At 37.3% G+C, this 21,697-nt stretch overlaps 3 protein-coding genes across 7 annotated transcripts in view; all 3 read right to left on the reverse strand.

The window, feature by feature from the left end:
* Positions 1-15,642, reverse strand: part of LOC131325782 (uncharacterized) — a 37,171-nt gene extending 21,529 nt beyond the window's left edge. Inside the window, exons 1-3 of the mRNA XM_058358233.1 lie at positions 15,501-15,642; positions 15,227-15,409; positions 14,502-15,148 (exon numbers count right to left, since the gene is read on the reverse strand). Coding sequence (XP_058214216.1) covers positions 14,502-15,148; positions 15,227-15,356 — 777 coding nt within the window. The 5' untranslated portion in view covers positions 15,357-15,409; positions 15,501-15,642. The remainder of the gene's footprint in view (positions 1-14,501; positions 15,149-15,226; positions 15,410-15,500) is intronic.
* Positions 1-21,697, reverse strand: part of LOC131325756 (uncharacterized) — a 336,707-nt gene that overhangs the window by 237,796 nt on the left and 77,214 nt on the right. The window contains exons 12-17 of the mRNA XM_058358184.1: positions 21,502-21,576; positions 20,543-20,709; positions 19,947-20,112; positions 19,709-19,803; positions 19,231-19,396; positions 18,994-19,088 (exon numbers count right to left, since the gene is read on the reverse strand). Of these exons, the coding sequence (XP_058214167.1) occupies positions 18,994-19,088; positions 19,231-19,396; positions 19,709-19,803; positions 19,947-20,112; positions 20,543-20,709; positions 21,502-21,576 (764 nt within the window). The remainder of the gene's footprint in view (positions 1-18,993; positions 19,089-19,230; positions 19,397-19,708; positions 19,804-19,946; positions 20,113-20,542; positions 20,710-21,501; positions 21,577-21,697) is intronic.
* Positions 78-3,485, reverse strand: LOC131325778 (transcription factor bHLH63-like). Of its 5 annotated transcripts, none has more exons than XM_058358222.1 (8): positions 3,016-3,485; positions 2,773-2,907; positions 2,508-2,654; positions 2,268-2,402; positions 2,083-2,154; positions 1,771-1,995; positions 867-1,436; positions 78-524 (listed from the first exon to the last, which is right to left on the reverse strand). In XM_058358222.1, exons 1-7 carry the CDS (start codon positions 3,298-3,300, stop codon positions 1,347-1,349), a joined length of 1,089 nt encoding a protein of 362 aa, XP_058214205.1. In that variant the 5' UTR covers positions 3,301-3,485; the 3' UTR covers positions 78-524; positions 867-1,346. The 5 variants fall into 5 exon arrangements, with proteins under 5 accessions (XP_058214205.1, XP_058214209.1, XP_058214207.1 ...); XM_058358226.1 differs by having other exon boundaries at positions 867-1,276; positions 3,016-3,441; XM_058358224.1 differs by lacking the exon at positions 78-524 and having other exon boundaries at positions 1,270-1,436; positions 2,274-2,402; positions 3,016-3,441.

Below are 21,697 nucleotides of genomic sequence, written 5' to 3' on the forward strand. Positions count from 1 at the left end.
TTTAACTTTTCGCATCTTCCTAATGTGCGCATGAAGTTGTCGGCCCTCTCTCTTCTATCTTCCACTTTGGCTTCTTCTTCTCTCTCTTGAATCAACAGAGCATCTTGAGTTTCCAATTTCTCTGGATCTGTAAATTTCTGGTTCCCTTCTTCTACTTCAAATTCTTCCTCTTCTGCTTCTTGACACAGCTCCTTAGTAATTTCTAACATTCCCTCTTCTAGGTTTTTTTCACCTTTGCCTTCTTCAATCTCCATACCCAAGTCTGCAGATTCTTCATCCGGTTTAGCCTATAGTAATCCTGAATAAACCTTTACTCTTTCACCACCTTCTACAATTTCATCATCTTCTTCTGGTAAGGCTAAAGGCTGAGGTGAAGGCGCGTAAATGTGCATATCTGTGCCAACAGGGCGCAGCAGAGCAGCATCATGTCGGTCTCTGTGTTGGGTTGTAAAAACAATGATGTGCTCATCACCACAGCTTGAAAACAGGTGATAAAAGATCTTCAACAAACATGGGACTGTCAACTGCAGGAAAAATAACACAACAGCGATGGGATTAGACCAAAACAAAAACATCATAAGGCCACATCCACAAATATTAAATGATTAGCACTGACAATACAAAATTCCCCATACAGAACCAACTTGAGCTGCAAACAAAGGGGAAAAAAAAAAGAGAAAAATATAGCATCGATGAGTCATTAATTAAAGGGTCACTTCAAGTCGAGCCCATGACCAACCCAACTAAAACAAGTGTCATCAAAATGGAATAATCCACTATTATGAAATTTACTACTACCAATTAACCAGTGGACAATTTGTAACTAAGAAAAAAAAAAAAGTGGTGGAGAAAAACAATTAGCTAACCTCAGTCTTGAACTTAGAAAGCATCCCAGGCCAGTGATTAAAATCTTGAATAGAAATTAAGGAGCGATTCCTGATGGAGCCTAGCATTTTCTTCAGCTCCTCGATGGAGGGTAAACTCGTAAGATCCAAATTATAGATGTCAAATTCAAGATAGTTGGCCATGGCACCGATTAAGCTCGATCTATCAGTACCAGGAGGCTCGTACAAAGAGTAAAACCCCGTCCAAGCCTTGCCTACCTTCTTGTAAAACTCCTTCTCCATCACAAATCTCATCAAGTCAGAAATTATGCCCTTATTTTCTGGGCCCAACTCCTCCAATGTCACTGGATGTACGAGTTTCAATGAACCCCAACTACCTGTTCCCTGTCTGCTGTAGAACTTCACCGCCTTATCATTGATTTCATTTTCCTCTGAAATGGCAAACACATGGGGTAAACACTTGTTTGTAAATTTCGACCTCACGTCAAAGCTAATCTCAGTTCAGGGGTTCTCGCCTCTGGTAAAGGGGGGCATCAAGTCGTCAAACCTCACGGCGCCGTTGAAAATCTTCTTGTTTTTATTTAGAATCTTCTGGAGAAAAGAAAAAAAAAAGTAGGCGATTTGCACAACTTATATATGAGAGATATGACTACATAAGCAATACAAACATCGCTACATATGCTTCATTCAATATCCAAATTAAAAGACCAATATGGACCAATTTGAGCTGCAAATTAAAGTGAAACCAATGAAAAATATAGCATTGATGAGTGATTGTTTAAAGGGTCACCTCAAGTCGAGACCACCCAACTAAATCAAGTGTCAAAATCATATAATCCACTATTATGAAACTTTCTACTACTAATTAACCAGTGGACGATTTGCACTTTAAAAAAAACAGTGATGGATGAGACAACTAGCTAACCTCATCAGCAAAATATTGACCCAAGGGAGTCAGAGTCCTTAGATCTGGCAACGATTTTTGTTTTGTTGTATCATCGAAACTAAGTACACTCTTAGTTAAGCATTCTTCACTTAATTGCTCTCTCATATCTTTCTTCTCTGAATTAGGGCCGCTCTGATATGGCCTCCCAAGATGTGCTCCGTTGTCTGGAGTATCAAATTCCATTGATGTGCTTGCCAGAAAAACCTATTGTGTAGAGGCAATATAGGTCAAATAACTGAAGAGAGATTTATACCGATTGCTATATTCCTTGTTTGTGATGCATTCTTTTACCTCTTTCGCAAAAAAGCTGTCAATGTTGAAGTCGGGTGATGGATTTACCGCAGCTACTTTCGGGGACAGGAACTGTTTCGGCAATTGATAAGAAAAACAGAGGAAGATTAACAATCCAGTCTGCTATTGATGAAGAATATTTGGTGAACATTTTTAGCTGAGTGATAAACTGATTAGTATTCTACCTCCACTTTTTCTTGAAGATATTCGATATAGTCGATGATTCTGTTGAGCCTTCCGACATATCCCTTGATTTTATTACATACTGGTACTAAATCTTCCAGATATTTCAATCTATCCCTGATATTCTCCCTCCTCACCTGCATAATCCACATATGTAAGTTTGGAGGTCTGGTGTACATATATGGTCGTCATTGAGAGCCCCAAGATATAGAACGAATAGTGGAAGTGAATTTCCCGCATACTCTTTCAGCTAAGCAGTGGCTGTCAGTGGCTTGGCAGCAGTGTGCGAGTTCCTTGTTCGTTATCGGGCTTTGTGATAGTTTCTTTACCTCTTTCACGAAAAAGCTGTCAATGTTGAAGTCGAGGGAAAATCTTACAGCAACTAAGAACTGTTTCGGCAATTGATAAGAAAAACAGGGGAAGATTAGCAATTCAGTGTGCTATTGATGAAGAATACTTGCTAAACTTGTCAGCTGAGTTATACGGAGTAACTGATTAGCATTCTACCTTCACTCGTGTTTCAAGAGATTGGATATATTTGATGATTTTGTCGAGCCTTTCGCCCTTTCCCACGATTTTACTACACCCTGGTACTAAATCTTGTAGATATTTCATTCTCTCGCCGATTTTCTCCCTCCTCACCTGCATAATTTCACATATATAAGTTTGGAGGTCTGCTATACATATACGGTCATTGATAGCCACAAACAAAGATACATAACGGCTAGAGAAAGCGAATTTCCCACGTACTCTTTCTCTTTCAGCTAAGCTGTGGCTGTCAGTGCCTTGGCCGCGGGGTGTGGAAACATGGAAGTAATCGGGCTTTCGATCCTTCCCGCCCTCGTCCTTATTTTCCTCCGAACTGGCAAACGCACGAGGAGGAGGTACATACTTGTCGATGAATCTCTCGTCGGACCTTACGTCGGAGCTGATCTCGGAGTCGGCGTTCTCGCCTCTTCTACAGGGGGCCATCAAGCCGCCGTCGGCCGTCTCGTCGTGGTAGACAATCTTCCGATTCGATACTGTTGCCGCCATTTTCAGATTGGACCTCACGTCGTCGGATCTGAACCCATCGATGATGAGGTTGAGAATCTCCTGATTCAAATCCCTAGGTTTGATTCCTATGGAAGCAGACTCTGTTTTTGATCATTACTCCACAGACATACTTGAATTGATACTCCAGTTCACAGACTCCACACGATCATATACTCCTTCCGTCCTTGAGGCTCTGTTTGGAACTCATGGAAATGGAAAGGGGAGGAAAGGAAAAGAAAATTAAAAAAAATTTCCCTTACATTGTTTGGTTGGAAAAGGAAAAAAGAAGAAAATAAAAGTTTTTAGTTCAATGAATAGTAAATTTTTTCTCCTAATTTCCTCTCATTTTCCTCCCTTTTTTTTTTCCTTTCCTTTCTCTTTTTTTCCTAAAAGTTCCAAACAAAGCCTAAATAAATATTCAAACCGTAAACTTAGATATTAAAAATATACATTTTTTCGTTAAATATTTTGATTTTTTTCACATTTTAAGTCGTGAATTTATTTTTTTTGAACTTTTAACAAAAAAATGTATGTTTTTTAAATTTACGAACCGAACTTTTATTTTGAAACAGGAAAGGTACTAGTCTTATGTTTGTTTTGCGAAGAGCGTTTTTGGTCCCTTTGCCCTTTTGGTTTGACAAGTACTCTTCTAGGAGGGGGTTCAGCTTTGTCCCCTCTAATCACGGAGATCTCTCAATCATGAACGAATGCCAGTAAAAGCCTTTTGCCCAAATTTTATTTCAAATTTTTCTTGAATTTTTATTAAATTTGTGTTTAACTTTTTGAATTAATAATTTATTTGAGATGACTTTAAAAGTTAAAAAAACTACGAACAAAATGCGACAAAACTTCACCAGGGATGTAAAGAAATTGAAACAACATTCTTTTTTTATTATTATCTTACCTGAACTTTTTCAATGTCGGTTACACGGATGTTTAGTTCAACAAACTTTGATGAAAAAAAAAAACACAAAACATCATTGAAAGTTAATACTACGTATTTTCTTTAAGTGAAATTACTTACTCCAATTTAGACCAAACTCCATCTAATTGTAAAAATTGACTAGTTGTTCGAACTAAATTTTCAAAAGTTGATAGAAAGGGAGAAAAAAAATTACACTCCTCGATCCTTGCAAAGATATATAGTCCATTACAAATAATGTGCAATTTTAATTTGCATCTAAGAAAAAGTGCTTTTGTGTATAATAATTTTCTAAATTTCTTGACGCCAAGTTAAGGAACTACAATGATGCATAGAAGTACATTAATTGTAATTAGGGCTGCAAACGATCCGAGCCGCTCGCAAGCGGCTCGGAGCTCGGCTCGATAACGGCTCGGCTCGGCTCGGTTCAAGACAAAAACGAGCCGAGCTCGAGCTCGAGTCCTGAGCTCGTTTCATAAATGAGCCGAGCTCGAGCTAGTCGAAACTCGGCTCGAATTGGCTCGCGAGCTCGATTATATAATATATTTATATATATATTTATATATATATATTTTTACATATTTATATTTATTTATATATATATTTATATATATTTGTTTCATAAACGAGCCGAACGAGCCGAGCTCGAGCTCCGAAAATACCTATCGAGCCGAGCTCGAGCTCGAGTTCTGCAGCTCGTCACGAGCTCGAGCCGAGCTCGAGCTCATTGTTTTTGAGGCGAGCCGAGCCCGAACATGCCGAAACTCGGCTCGGCTCGGCTCGATTGCACCCCTAATTGTAATGAGCCAAAAATTTCAATAAATCTAAATTTTTTATCTTTTATTCAGTAATTGATTCATTTATTAGTTAATTAAGTAATTCTATATTTTACTTCATTCATAGTTAAATTTCATCAGGAAATGACTTTGAAAAAGTTGGATATTATCAGTGGAAGAAAAAGTCAAAGTTGGCATGACAAAGTTAAAGTGGATGAAGCTAAAAGTATACACCCACAAACTTAAGACCTACGCGTAACGATCCTTTAGACCTTCGGATTTGAATCTGATTTCCAATACGAAACTTAAGATATACATAGTAACAACGTACAATTATGGAATTGATTGTTTGGCGGTAAAAAAAAAACAAGCATATAAATAAATAATTATTATTATCAACATAGAAATACACCTGATTTTAGCCCTCACTATGTACAATTCATGTGTTCCGTTCCCACTGCGTCTACCACCACAATGTTGTTGAAGATTCTCCAACCAAGTATATTCTTAGTATTGCATTATCTCTCTTTAATGCATGCCTCTCCCCTATTTTGTTCTTTGAAAGGGGCAAAACAAGGCAACTCTAATATGCTTTGACAAGATGAACTTTGTTTTCCGTAGCATCAAACTCCGGCAACGATTTTTCGTTTTGTCGAATCATCTGTAGTCTATATATACTAATTAAGTTCACTCTTAGTTAAGCATACCCTAGCTATTTAATCCCGCTCTGATATGCTCTCACAAGATGTGCGTTGTTGTCTGGGATATATCAAAATCGTCGATGACATTGATCTTGTTGTTGATCATCTTAACTAAGTGCACTCTCAATCATGCACCGTCTCTTTGATGCCTCTCAAAATTTTTTTCTCTGAACCAACACAATAAGGCCTCTCTGATACGCCCTATTGTTGTAGCCAAAAAAACTGCCAATATGGTTTTTGTTCTAATGAATCAAGCTGCACAATCTCTCATTGGGGCTTTTTTGGCTAAATAATTCATTTGGGTTTTTTTTTTTCCTTGTTTAATTTTTTTTTGCATTTATGTCAAATTTTTTTAGATTATTATTTCATCATAACGAGAGAAATTTTTTTTTTTGTTGTCACAGTGATGTACATCAGCCCCTGTTGCTGCCCTAAAGTGACATCGATTATATTCATATTGTCATAACAAACCTTATGTGAAGCTTATTTCGAAATCCATATTTTGGCGGAGGTTAGGGTAGTTGGAAAGAATGGATCATTATGCAGTAGTTTAATTGGCCTAGGTTGTGACCATATTTTGTTGCAAAATTTTGACAGGTTTGTTTTTATTGGTTGTTGTAAATTGATGTATTTGTCTTAAATCCACTTGAAATTAACCGGATGGATCATGTTTGAAGCTTATTTTTTTAAGAAAAAAATCCTCGAAAAAGTTGGGTTCGTTGGTGGGTGGGTTAGAAGGGAAGGTTAATTAAATTTAGTTGTGCTCAAAACGTGTTGCGTAGTGCCTTTAGGTACGAACAATTGACAGTATATATATATATATATATATATATATATATATATATATATATATATATATATATATATATATATATATATATATATATAGCTTAACTAAAGAAAATAAACTTGGCCTAACAAATTTCAACCAGACTAATACGTCTATTTTGGAGTACTGTTCAATTCCAAGATTCAATAGAAGGGGATGGATGGGTCATGAGTGGGGGGCTCTTCTCTTCAGTTATTTTTTTTTCCTTTTCTAAGTAACTCTTCTTTTTAGTTAAGTTATAGTGACCTTACATCTCTTATTGAAGAGTAAGGAATCTGAACAAATTAGACGAGCTCCGACTAATTGATGGCAGGAAGATTTCACAATGAATTGAACTTCCGCATAATAGAGTTTAGTGATTTAGTTTGTTGTTCAATTAAATTAGTTTGTGAAGATTGTGTACCCAAATACGATATGAAATCCATCCATTTCTCGAGCATGTTTGCCCTTTCCTGTGGTAAAAATGAACAAATTAACGAACAACCAAGTAAATTTACACAATTATAGAGATTTAAAAAAAGAAAAGAAAAAAGGATGGAGCTACCTATGAGGAAGTAAAAATGTGAAAATCACTGCCCTTAACAAAAAAAACACTGGTATTATTTCATGATCTATCGAAATTTCAAACCGTCTCTATAAGAGATCAGATAAAACACAACAAGCGTTTGGTACATACACATGTGAAAAGGTGCGATACAGAGTGAGGATATTAAAAGGGAGAAACAGAACACAAACAGGAAATAACAAAAACAAAGCCATGACAGATGACAAACGAGTAATTATTTAGTAGTGGGAGAATGCCTCTCCTGTAGGCATAGAAAGGCGTTACGAACGAGTAATTATTTTGTAGTACCGGAACACGAAATAATGTCTATGCTTCCTTTCACATAACATATAGGACCGACGAGGTGGACCCACAAATAATATGCAGGTCCGGCATTTTATGCGAGAGGAAGCACATACACTATTCCGTGCTCCGGGACTACCTAATAATTATCAGTTACGAACGCCCGCCATTTCGAGAGTGTTACTCGAAAAAGGGGGCGAACCATCCTCGGACAGTCTGATATACCCACCTCCACAGCACTTGAATCACGGGCCACATGATCTCACAGTTTGAAAGAAGCGCGCACAGAGAATACACTACGAACGAAACTCTGTCGTCGAAGAGAAGTGAGGCCAGAGATATGGAGAGAATCGAACCGAACAACCCCATTCCACCACGACCCACTTGTCCAAATCTCTGTTCGAACTGGTACGAAATGCAGTAGCCGAGCAAACTGACGAGTGCAACCCACATGGTTTCGGGGTGTGATTGGAATAGAGAAACAATACCGTCTCCCTGATACTTGAGGGCAAGGAAACTAGACACGACCGTAACCTGGAAGGACAAAATGGCGTGCTGGTTATCAGCCATGGATGGGAATATGAGAGAGAGAGAGAGAGAGAGAGAGAGAGAGAGAGAGAGAGTTACGCTGAGAAGGGTTGTGGGTTGGAGTGGTTGCATTTATACTTACCACCCCATGATGATGGCAACCCCATTTTCCTGGTGCCCTGGTCCTCCATCCTGAACCCCATCCATCCCGAAACTGAACCCCAAACTCCATTGGAGCCGCCCATGAGGGAGGGTGAGGTATCTCATAATAGGCTCATATGCAGCTCAGTCAACGGCCTTAAACCCTTAAACCCCTTCCCTACCGGAAAAATATTGAATAATGGAGAATTAGATCACCTGGACCGAACCCTGACTAAGAATTTAACATCTGTCCGATTTTGCCCCCTGTCTCTCTTTACTTCTCTTTCCTTAACAATTAACATAACAATGAAATCTAGAATTTAAAGGAGAATCAACGATCTAAAATCTTCAAACCCGAGCTTAAGCTCATGAAATTTTGAGTTATCAAATCCGAGCTTAAGCTCGTGACGTTCTACGGATTTATTTATTTTTGTTAGATTGATGAACCCCTAGATTTTTATATCAAATCTGGATGCAAAAATATATAGTGATTGATGAAAAAATGTAAATGAAAGGAAAGGTCTCACTTATTTTAGATATTTTCGATTTATCCTATGTTTAACATTTACGGAAGCATTGTGATTTTGACACTTCAAAAATTGATGAAAGAGTTTCAAAACTGAACTGTATTGATACAATTTCGGAGCCCCTCTATCAATTTTTGAAGTGCTAAAATCAATTTCCTTTACGGTATGATCCCCTATTTACAAGCCTACTAATCGAAACACACTTATGTTTAGACTTGGCTTGAAGTTGATTGAGGGTGACTTATACTTTGTTTGGACGAGTTTAAATAAGCCTAGTCAAGCTCGAGCTAGGCTCAAGATGTTTGGTTCTCCGCTAGGTTACAGGTTGGGTTCTCAGCAGCTTATGTGCGGTTCAGTCAACGGGCTCACCACCCCTTGATCAGGGCCCGGCAATATTTAACCCCTTCCCTCCCAAAAATACTATTGAGGGGGGCGTGGTATCTCAGTCAACAGACTTGCCATGGCCCTCACTTTATCCCATGAACCCCTTCGCCATGGTATCTCTATCTGATTTTCACCCCTCTCTCTCTCTCTCTCTGCCTCCCTCCTCCTAACAGTCAACATTACAATGAAATTGCCGACAAAAAAAAAGTTACAACGAAAATCTATTCAACAATCTCTTAAAAAGCTATCGCAACCACCCCATGAGTCATAATTTTCAAGTCAGATAATTCATTTGCACTTTTAATTCATGTTTTCATAAATTTTAGGCTTAATTGCAAGAACACCCCCTAAACTATCGAGTTTTGGCAAGTTCACCCCCTTAAGTTTAAATTCGAGCAACTTCACCCCCCAAACTACCAAATTCGAGCAACTTCACCCCCTCCCCCATTTTTCGTCCATTTCTGTTATAAATTTGGATGGAAAGTTTCAAAATTGGGTACCAGTACCACCTAAAATTTGGTACCAGTACCAAATGTGGAAACTTTCCATCCAAATTTATAACAGAAATGGACGGAAAATGGAGGAGGGGGTGAAGTTGCTCGAATTTGGTAGTTTGGGGGGGTGAAGTTGCTCGAATTTAAACTTAAGGGGGTGAACTTGCCAAAATGCGATAGTTAGGGGGTGTTCTTGCAATTAAGCCTAAATTTTAATATTTCTTCTATTCCATCCAGAAAAAAATTATAGAGGGTGGGAGTAATTAATGATGCTAATTAAGCCAAACACAGCATTAATTGTTTAAACTTGGCTCAACTCCTTATTATACGTGTTCAAATCGGCTACTGCTTGAAAATGTTTGAAAACTAATTGCCTAAGCTTTGCTTGGCTCACGAGATATGCAACTCAATTTCGAGCTTAAGCTCATGAAATTTCGAGCTATCAAGCCCGCGCTTTAGCTCATGTTCTACCAATTTTTTTTTGTAAGATTGATGAACCCCTAAATTTCTATATCTCATTTAAGATGTTTCTAGTATGGATGCAAAATTATTGAAAATATACAGTGATTGATGAAAAACTGTGAATGAAGGGGAAGATCTCACTTATTTTAGACTCTCTTTTTTTTTAATCCTACATTTGCATTATTTATGGAATGATGATGCAGAGACGTGTCGAAAAAGAAGAACACGCAACAAGAACAATCACGAATAAGTTTGAACTAGGGATACTCTTTCTACGAACAAAGGATATTATATTTTCATTAATAATTCATAAACCAACTCCTTAGTCCTAAGGCTTACAACTCAATTTATAATAACTTAGAAATACTAAAAAGGAAAATAAAATAATGAAAAACTAAAAATCTACATCTTGGAGAATAAGAAAACAATAAAAAGGGTAATAGAATCAACCTAATTAAAAAAACCCAACATTGTAGGCAATTCATGCTAAAACGGAAAGATTTCTAATAAAATAATAATTTCAAATTAAAAACCAAAATTCCTATATTTCTAATACATCGGTCTGCATCAAATGATCTCCCGTTTACGAGCCTACCAATCGAAACTTCCATATGCTCAGGCTTGGCTTGAAGTTTTTTTTTTGGTTAAATAGCTTGCCTCGGAAGTTATAAATTAACAAACAATAAAAAGTGATTGAGTGTGACTTATACTTTGTTTGAACGAATTCAAATGAGCCATAAGTTGAGTGCAAGCTCGAGCCGGGCTCATGATGTTTGGTTGGCTACTGGGTTAGAGTTTGGTTTCTCAGCGGCTTTTGTGTGGTTCAGTCAACGGACTCGCCACCCCCTTGATGATGGCCCGGCAATTAACCCCATCTATCTCAGAATAGGCTTCACATATGCGGTTCAGTCAACGGACTGGCCATGGCCCTCCCTTTAACCCTTGAACCCCTTCCCTTCCCCTACAGGAAAAACATTGAATAATGGAAAATGTTGGGGCTTTAGATCACCTGGACCGAACCCTGACTAGGAATTTAGTATTAATTTAAAAAACATCTCTCTCTCTCTCTCTCTCTCTCTCTCTCTCTCTCTCTCTCTCTCTCTCTCTCTCTCTCTCTCTCTCTCTCTCTCTCTCTCTCTCCAACTAACATAACAATGAAATCAAAGAAAACTCAGAGGTGGGTTTCCTTAGGAATCGTGTGGGACCATAATTCGAAGATGAGACTAAATTAATTTTTGTTAAAGACAAATCGTGTTATTTAACTTTCGTTACATTTATTTTTTTAGTTTTTTGCCATAATTCTTAACTTTACATTGTTCGTCTTGACGATGAGAATTTGAAAAGTATAAATTTTAGACCAAAGTCGAAAACAGTTTACATAATCGTGTGATAACAGAATTAGCTCCGTCTATCCTAATTTGTTTCTCTAATATTGGCAAACATACTGCTTACAAAATTGTCACAAGTGTTTTGGCTTAATCATTGTTTTGATTTATTTTCCGTCTTTGTTCAAGTTTTTCTCGACATTTTTGTAGATCGTTAGTTCTTCTCGACGGAAAGAGTCTAAAATGTAAAAAAGTGGTATTAAAATCTTAAAAAGTTAAATAAATTAATAAGTGCAAAAATTAATAAGTGCAAAAATTCTTTGAATAAAGACAAAAAGAATCTAAAAGTATTATTAAGCCATCACACCCAAATGCATGGTAGGAACAAACATCTCTTTAGGTATTAAATGTTAAAGTGCACGTTTAATACTGAAAAATTACATATTTTAATTATAATTTTAACTTTGCGATGTGCATTGTATTTTGCATGCAAGTATGTAACAAGTTGGGTCGGGTTCATAGCAGGTTGAGAGGATTTAACTCATAGTCAATCCAACCCGCTACCACATAGTTATCACACGTCCAACCCAAAAAAAAAATTATCATTATTCCCAATTAAATGTGGGTTTGATTTAAAAAAATAGAACCATATGCAAAAGGCAACCTGTCGAAGGGAGAAAGAGGTGCGAAGAACACAAAGGGAGGACAATTACTGGATCCAAGTCTATATTAATGAGCCAGGTTTGTGTCCTCAATATCAAACGACTACTTATTTGAGTTTAGTTTATCAATAATCGCAATTATGTATTAGAGTTTTATTTTTTTTCGACATGGTATATTTGTTGAGCAGAGCTTCTACGTCACCCGCCCCGCCCATTATACCTATTTGCAGAGCCAACATACAAACTTTTTCTTTTAGGGAAGGGCTAAAAGTTTTTTTCTCAATAATGAAAAAATTCTCAATTTTTCATTAATTCAATCATAAAATAACTCCCTTAGCCCGAAGGCTTACTACTTATTATGTAGGCAGAAAATCATAATTCTAATTGAGCCCTAATACTTGTAGAACAAGAAAACATAAAATAGAAAACTAAATAAACTATAATTAAAAAATTGAATACTGTAGAACACTTAGTCCCAAAATTAAAACTCCCTAACAAAATTACTAAAACATAAAATATGAAAAACTAAATAATACTATTTATTGAATTATTTTCAATTCCCATTCTGCATCAACACGTGTCCACTATTTCACTCTAGCCCAACTCCGTTAACATCACTCTCCCTCCCCCCTCTCTGTAATTGAAATGGTGTAGTAAATAAAATAGAATCAAAGGAAATAGTTACAGGTAGTATAAATCCAACGCACCTCACTTATCCGGTGCAGACAGGTGCACCATTTTTCCTCTGAACAGTCCGTATTTGTTTCGGATGATCTGGATTTTAAAAAAAAAAAAAAACCTCTTTCAAGAAATGAGTAACTTAAAATCCAAACCAAATTAATAATTCAATCCCATACTGGCCAGCATTCCGTTTTCATTACTGGAATGATACGTACCGGTACCGGCTCGTATATCGGTACCGTTCTGGATTTACCGCAATTAATATTTTAAATATATTCAATATATGTCTTGAATATTTTGAATAGCCTTGAATCGAGTTTCAAGAGCCGTAACAAACTAACAGTTACTATAAATTACTACTAATCATTTCCATTACCCTAATCAACAATATATCAATTGTTTCAAAATAGTAAAAAAAAAAACTCTAATGCAAAAAAAAGAAAAGAAAGAAAGCTTTGCAACTCAGACTGTGGGCAGTAGGAGGACCTTCAAATGATTCAAGAAACCAGAGTCCAGACCATTTTTCTCAAATCTTCGCTCACTGTTGTGATTTTCCATCGTTTAGGGTGTGCAAAACAAGATAAAATCACACATAAGCCCATAAGTTTATTTCAATTAGTTTACATTTCACGAAGAAAAAATAAAAAACAAATGCCATTTTGGTACCGGCCAGTGCGCCGGAATATATCACCGAAACATCCCGGTATTTTCCGGTACAGCTTGGTATTTCGAGCGTTACAAATCGCCTACCTTTGTGTTTTATTTAAGCTCCGGTATGGAACAAAATTAACAACTTTGATGCAGACCATCCAAAACGCATACATACGGGTGAGATGATGCAAGACAGGGATGCTGTGCGGGAGTGCATAGCAGGGCCCCCGGCACTATGCCAAATTTTAGCATTAGCGACATTAGAAAAAAGCCGTTAATAGTTCAAAAACCACCGGAAATAAACCGCTGGGTAAAAACGGCGGTATAAAACAGCCGGTAATAAAATTAGTGGTTAATTTTTTTTGTTTTCCCAATAATCAAACCCGGAACCTCCGGATCCTATAGTGCGCGTGCAACCAACTGGGCTAACTCGCATATTGCATCATGTAGGATAAATAATAATATTTATATTATACGGGTTGGTATTATTACACGCGACGGTAATAAACTACCGGTATTAAAAAAAAAAACCCGTATATTCTATTTTTTTCTGCGGTAATTTAAAAAACCGCTGGTAAAAGTTTGTAAAAATGGCAATCTTAAAAAAACCGTCATTTTAGGTAGTTATTCAGGACAGTTTTACTAATGCCGATAAAAATAACTTTTAACGGCAATTTTTTTACCGCCGGTAAAAGCGATATTTGGCGTAGTGCAGGTTCTAGATTTTTGAAGGGAGAGAGGAATAATCTTCCCTTTTCTTGTTCCTCTCTCACCCAGCCTATCTTCTCTTTTAATTTGCTGTGTAGTCTTTTGATTAGAAGGCGAGAGAAAGGTGGCGGGCAGATCGGAGGAAGAAGAAAATGCGCTGGTTTTTGGTAAACAAGGGCGTTGAATCAATTGTATTTTATTTCAATGTGTGACAGAGAGAGAGAGAGAGAGTTGAGACGTTAATTGACAGAGTTGGGGCTGGTGTGAGGTAGAGCATACTCCTAATTAATTTCATTCAGAGTCTAGATTCATTCCGAAACCATTGAGACCATCATTGAAATGTGCCAAAAGGTCGCAAGAAAAAAATATTTATAAACAACTAAATGCAATTTATAACACATATCACTGTCTAAATTCAGAAAAAAATAAGGGCAGGATAAAAAAGAGACTCCATACTAGAGAGGGCACTGTTGCAAATGTTCTCAGTTCTCATTCAGCGGGTTTTGAGGGCAAAGGGAATGTTTCGTTAATCGTTACACAAAAGCCCCCAAAAATGAACATACCTATGCTCTTGTCTGCATCGATGATCTGCACTTTTCACAAAAGTTCGGGGTCCCACCAACCTTATCAAGAACTAACACTCTGATTTCATCATTCCCCCGAAAGCTCCTAAGACAGAGCCTCAAGTCATCATCGCAAAGTATTGAAATCAAGTGCTCATACTCATCCATATACTTAACCTCGAACCTATCAACCTCAACATTCAGTCTCTTTGACACTTCTTTCTTCAGATCAACAATTCCCGATGTGAGAGGGAACAAGAACTTTAATATGGTATGCTCCCCATAAAATGCCTTAAACATCGCAATCCGGTTAAGAGATTCAATGGCATGTCCCCCCGGAATAGGCTCTTGTAATGAAAACGGAAAAGCATTGTCATCTGGGTAAACAGTGGACTGCATTGATTGACCTTCAACATGTTGACTAGGAGCCGCTTGATCAGACCGTGTAGGAAATGCCAAATTACTAGACCCAGAGATATGTCCGTCCGAAAAGAGCTCTGCTTGTGAAGCTACAGAATTCCTCAAATCTATTGAACCTCCCCTACTCTCACTTTGCAACGATGTTATTTGAGGTTGTGGAACTACAACATGAGGATTGGACAAAGTTGATTGATCATTCACTTGGCTTGGCCATCCAAAGGAATTACCTGCGTTTTCATGTTCTTTGTAATCAATAGGATAATTACCAGGGTAAGAATCATGAAAAGGACGGATTTTCACAATACCTATTATTAAACCATTTTCTGCATTCAAAGGAATTGAGCCTTCCGTAAAATCTGGTCGAAACTCATTTGCCTCTTGATTTTGACCAACCGGTGCACCCTCTATCCCAGTCTGCACATTATGTGATGGCATCTCTCATGCGGTTGATGTATTCCTTTCTCCATGTTGATCAGAGGGTCTCGAGACTGTTTGGAGAAAAGAAAAGAAATACTTACGTACGAGAGGGAATGAAAGAGAAGAAGAGAAATGGATACTAGAAAGAAAATTTCATGATACCCATTATTAAACCACTTTCTATATTCAAAGCAATTTGGCATCCCATAAAATCTCGTCGACACTCATTTGCCTCCTGATTTTGATCAACCGGTTCGCCCTCCATCCCAGGTTGCACATTATGTGATGGCATCTCACGTGCGGTAGATGTATTCCCTTCTCCATGTTGATCAGGGGGTCTCCAGACTGTTAGGAGACAACAAGTAAATAGGTACGAGAGAATAAGAGAAATGGATAGTAGAAAGAAAAACAAAGAAGGTTCAATTATATGGATCATAAAAACAGACAGCTATTGTCAGTAAGATTTGGGGACAAAATTGGTAATCAATACTTGAATTCCCTTTCTGCACCTCTAACTTTTGGACGGATAAAAATTTGACTACAGATTATGTTATCACACTTCATTTCTCTCTAACTATCCAAACAGGTGACTGGGAAGAGAAGGAGAAGATAAAAGGCAAGATAAATAGATATTTGCATTGTATCTTCTTTATTTAGCATCCTCGCCTCTGTTAGGGAAGATTAGGATTGGCAACGGGGCGGGGCGGGGCGAATTTTTCGTATCCTGATCCGAAAATTATTATGCGGTCCCGAACCCGACCGGGTATTTTTTGGGTATCTCCGTTCCTGCCCTGCACCGTAAGAAATTTAAAAAATTTGGTAATCTAAAAGCAAAATAAAGAAAATAGTTATAAAAAAAAGTGGTAGTTTAATTTAATATAATGGTGAAAATATAAAGTTAAGAATAAGATTTTTTAGTATAATGATAATAATATTAGGGTAAAAATGTTAAATTTTAAGTATAATGATAATTAAATTAGGATAAAAGTATAATTATATATATATATATATATATATATGTATATATGTCGGGGTGGGGTACTTCCACCCCGACCCTACCCTAACCCGGTCGGGTTTTGGAATTTTAACCGACCCTATACCCGAAAATGAGTTGGAAAATCCGCCCCGTTCGGGGCGGGGCCGGTCCGATTGTCATCCCTAAGGGAGATAGGTGATAGAAGGAAATAAAGGAGGTCAAATATTACGTGAATCATAAAAATCGTAACCTTTTGTCAGGACGGTGCTGATCTTTACTTATTTTTTGTATGGATTAAAAAACTGGACTATTAGGGTCTATTAATTCTCCATTTCTCTCTTCTTAACTAGTATTCAAACAGGTGCCTAGTAAGTAAGGGTGGAATTACCTTTTTTTCTTGCACCATTTTTCCACTGACCGCATTCACCATTTTTCCATGTGCGTTTAACCGTGGATAAATGAACTGCATGAGCAAGAATCAACCTAAGAAATTTGTATTGTTACACTGATTCACAAGAAAATAATTGAGCTCGCCTTGCAAAGTTATTTTGGTTGAAAACAAGTGAAACATGGCAAGCATTAAATTACCGCCAAGGATCTCCGCAGCTTCTTCACGGGTCTTCTTGCCTTGAAATGCTAGAAGATCATCTATAGTAATACTTTTACGTTTCCTTTTGGGGTCTTTTTGTTCTCTTGTTCTTTCATTCTCAGAACCAGATGCACCAGAGCCGCTTTGATCTTGTCTGACACGCTGTGCTGTGTTGTTTGTAGCAGCAAATTCACTTGATGACAAGGCTATAGGCCCCACAATCAATCCTCCCCTTGGTAAGGCTGAAAGCCGAGGTGAAAATCTACCAAGCCAGGATATATAGATAAGTTGAAGCCTCGAAACAAGTTCCGCATGTGTAGATAGACTGATAACTTCAACTGGTCTTTCGTCCCCTATAGAATATCCCTTCTTTGTTGCCCAGTCCTGTCAAGCAAAGGTAATCATTAAATTCCGGCTTTTCTGGATTCACCTATTTTACAAAAGATATGTTCGCTCATTACATTAGTAATTCGGACTTCTATGGATTACACTTCTTTCTTCTCCCAGTTCATGAAAAATTATGTCCTCCTTTTCCGAATAGACACCCAAAAAAAAAAAAAAAACGTTGTCCTAATGAGTGACTAGCCTCATAAATGGTTAAACTCACTTATCAAAGAAAATATATGACAAACTCGCACGTCCATAGTAGTAACCACAATTACTTTCACGTTTCGTCATAGAATTTGAAAAACCATGCTATTTAAAGGCAAATAAATCCCAATGGGTGAGAATATGGTGCTAAAAGTTCTGAAGTGCCGCAAAGTTCAAAGGACGAACCAATATTTATGAATAACATCTCATAACTTTAGTCAAGTACAAATATTGACAGGAAAAGTTGCTTAAAAATTCACAAAAATGGATGATATGCACATTGGTTGAAGACTGATGAAATGTATGTAAAAAAGCCAAGAAACATAAACAAGCTAAGTTGATGGCCCGATTCACGTTGAAGACGATGACCTCGGATACAGATATGCTTCTACATCAAATTTTAGGGAAAGCTGAACACATGTGCAAGCTAGCTATTGTCCATAAGACCCCATTAAAGGAGTAATAATTACGCATGAAGGAAGTTTTTCCAGTTTTTAAATTCACATAATTAAGCTGAGTATTTTAAACTCCATATGTGAATGATATGATTTCACTATTTCATAACCTGCAGTGACAGCAGGAATTAAAATATAAGTGATGTAGGGACCCCACATGCCCGGTAAATATTGCACACACAAAAGTTGGAAAAAAAATTACTATTTCATACTTATTACGAACTATGTACAGAACAAATTGACTTGATAGAAATGAAAATACAAGTGAGTTACTCGCTCAAATGGCCACCGATGATGGATCCCATGTTGCCTACAGATGCGCTTTGCTATGGACACACGATGGATCACAAGCTGCCTACAGATGTGCTTCACTGCATGAAGACCAATTCATAGGGTAAGAAACTTAATTTTGTACTGCTTCCATCAAGAGAACAATCTAGTATGCCCATCACAAGATGCATTATGGTTTATAAAAAAAGATTAAAAAAGCAAGACTTAGTTAAATGTAGAAGCTAACCGCCAATGTTCTTTGCACCATCATCCCATCTCCTGTCAACACGTTGTTGGCGATCCACTAAACTAAGTACACTCATACTTCTGCACTTCTTCTTTAATGTCTTTCTCACAATTTTCTTCTCTGAAAGAGATAGGATGTGTCCTCTATCTGGTAAGCCGATAGCAGACTGCAGTATTGGGATAGTCAAAGCCATTGGTCAATACACTCGTTCGTAAATACTCAATGTACTCATCCATATACAGAATGACAACTTCAACTCGTTCATTTCAGCTAATCTACATTACTCTGTATTTCTCTATTTATTTAACCATATATCCTTTCAAACTTATTTAAAAACCAAATATGCTGAGTGTGTGGCTTGATAGAAATGAAGTGACAACAGAAATTGAATTATAATTGATGTATGGACTCCACATGCCTGGGAATTTCACAAAGTACGTCCAGGGAGAAAATTACTACTCTTATTTTAATGATTATGACCTATGAAACAAATTGACTTGATATAAATGAAAATAAAAGTGAGTTACTCGTTGAAATGGCCACTGATAGATCCCATGTTGCTTATGGGTGCGCTTTGCAGTGGATAAATGATGGATCACAAGCTGCCTACGAATGCGCTTCGCTGCATGAGCACAAATACATAGGGTAAGAAAATACAATTTGGAACTGCTTCCATAAAGAGAACAATCCAGTATGTCCTTTGCAAGATGCATTAAATGGTTCATAAACAAGAGCAAGACTTAGCTATAATTTTAGAAACTTACTGCCATGGCTCTTCGCAGCATCTTCCCACCTCCCGTCAACTTGTTGTTTGTGATCCTTTAAACTAAGTACACTGATACTTCTGCACTTCCTCTTTAATGTCTTTCTCACAATTTTCTTCTCTGGAAGATATAGGATGTGTCCTCCTTCTGGTAAGCCAATAGCAGACTGCAGTATTGGGATAGTCAAAGCCATTGGTCAATATACTCATCCGTAAATACTCAATGTACTCATCCAAATATAGAATGACCACTTCAACTTATCTTTCCTCTCCGAAAGAACACTTCTTCATTTTGGCTAATCTCCATTTCTCTAGTGGTTTATCAAACAAATGGTTGTATTTCTTACAACTTACTTAAACAACAAAAATGTTGAGGATCTAATAAACTTAACTTATCTTTCCTCTCCGAAAGAACACTTTAATGATTACAACCTATAAGACAAATTGACTAGATAGAAATGAAAATACAAGTGAGTTACTTGTTTAAACAGCCACTGACGGGTACCAAGTTGCCTAGGGATGCGCTTTGCTGTGGTTTCACGATGGATCAGAAGCTGCCTACAGATGCGCCTTGCTGCATGAGCACCACCAATACATAAGGTAAGAAACTACTATTTTGTACTGCTTCCATAAAGACAACAATCCAGTATGTGCTTCACAAGACGTATTAGATGGTTCATAAACATGAGCAAGAATTAGTTAACTGTAGAAGCTTACCGCCAAGGAACTTCACAGTATCTTCCCATCTCCTACCAACATGCTGTTGGTGATCCTCTAAACTAAGTACACTCATAGTTCTGCACTTTCTCTTTAATGTCTTTCTCACAATTTTCTTCTCTGAGAGAGATAGGATGTGCCCTCCATCTGGTAAGCCGATATCAGACTGCAGCATTTGGATAGTCCAAGCCATTGATCAATATACCCAACTGTAAATACTAAATGTACTCATCCATATACAGAATGACAACTTCAACTTATATTTCCTCTCTGAGAAGAATACTTGTTCATTTTAGCTAATCTACCTTTCAAACTGCATCTCTAGTGGTTTATCCAACAGATGATTATACATTCTTTCAAACTTATTTAAACAACAAAAATATTGAGGGTCCAAACACTATTGACCTTGCATATGAAAAAACTTGGATACATAGGTTGAATTCATTTTATCATCCCCTTGAAGACAATATTCAGTACAAATGAATTGGAATCTGGGTTTGAACACTGTACTTGAACCGAGGGCTAATTCACCAATATGGATCATATTATTGTTAAACACCTAGCTGGAATTAATATAGGAAAGGGCAAGGACTAACCTGAGCAGCCAATCCTCCTGCGCAGTCCCTTAGCATACTTCGTGGCAGATCTTGTGATTTCTTTAGTCGTACACAATGCTTGTGTGTTAGTGATCTCCGCCGGGTGTTAGACTGTTCCCCAAGAGGAAGATTGTCTTGTACCTTGAATGACTTCCATACAAGGGAATCTGGAGTGCGGAACCGTAGCTCAATAAATTTGTAGGAACTTAGACAGGAAGTAAACTTGTATAAATGATACAAATCTATAATTTAGTAGTGCAAGCAAAATTTTAGAAGAAAAGCATAGCAGACTTAGAACCATTGTTACCAATCGAGATGGACTACTAGTTAGTACACAATTTTTTGGTTTGTAAAAAGAAGGTAAACATGCAGCTCGAACTATGCATAACCGGATAATTTGCGATCAAAATGAACTATTTTAATTCACCTTTTACCATTTGAACACAAGAATCCAAACATATGAATAATGAAGCTTCTACTTTTGCAAAAGAACTAGTATGGTTAAAAATGAGAAGAGATCAAGATTGCAACTTGCAACCAATGCATTATTTCAACAATAGAATCATACCATGAAGACCTTTCAGTGCATCTTTACATCTAGCTCCAAATTGATGTCGTAGATCTTCTAAAAAAAGTGCATTAGACACAGTGGGGCCTCTCTCATCTGCCTTGACAAGAAGTGCTCTGTTGCTTGTAGCATCAAATGCTTGTTGTTATGATGAGGAAAAAATGTGAATTATCCTTGCCTCTAGTTAGGGAAATGAAGAAATAGAAAGAAAAAGAAAGAAGGTTCTATAATGTGAATCACAAAAATTAGGATTTCGTCATGTAAGATCTAACTCACTTAGTCACGTTCCCTTTCTCTGCAAATCGCTCAACTTTTCAGAAGACTTAAAAATTTAACTCTCAAGGGACTATTGTTTCTCTAAATTTATCTCCCAAGGAGAGAGAGAAATTACCATTGTTTTCAAACCGACCCGGCCACCAATAGAACCAGTGCTGCTTACAGGTGCTCTTAAACATGGATCCACTAACTGCATGAGCAAATAAATGTATGAAATCTATATCCTTATACTGCTTCCACAAGACAATAATCCAGCATCTCGTGGCAGAGTTAGTATGGTTCTAGGGTTAAGAACAAGCGATAGATAGCAT

This window comes from Rhododendron vialii, chromosome 5a (genome assembly GCF_030253575.1).
Source record: "Rhododendron vialii isolate Sample 1 chromosome 5a, ASM3025357v1".
Classification (NCBI taxonomy): domain Eukaryota; kingdom Viridiplantae; phylum Streptophyta; class Magnoliopsida; order Ericales; family Ericaceae; genus Rhododendron; species Rhododendron vialii.

What these genes read in the sequence shown, in the direction of transcription:
- LOC131325778 (XM_058358222.1), bottom strand. Translation starts at nt 3,300, where the DNA reads ATGGCGGCAACAGTATCGAATCGGAAGATTGTCTACCACGACGAGACG. An exon ending in GCTTAGCTGAAAGAGAAAGA is followed by an intron (nt 2,908 to 3,015) that starts GTACGTGGGAAA and finishes GAAATTATGCAG; the next exon opens with GTGAGGAGGGAGAAAATCGG. An exon ending in ATCTTCAAGAAAAAGTGGAG is followed by an intron (nt 2,155 to 2,267) that starts GTAGAATACTAA and finishes TTGCCGAAACAG; the next exon opens with TTCCTGTCCCCGAAAGTAGC.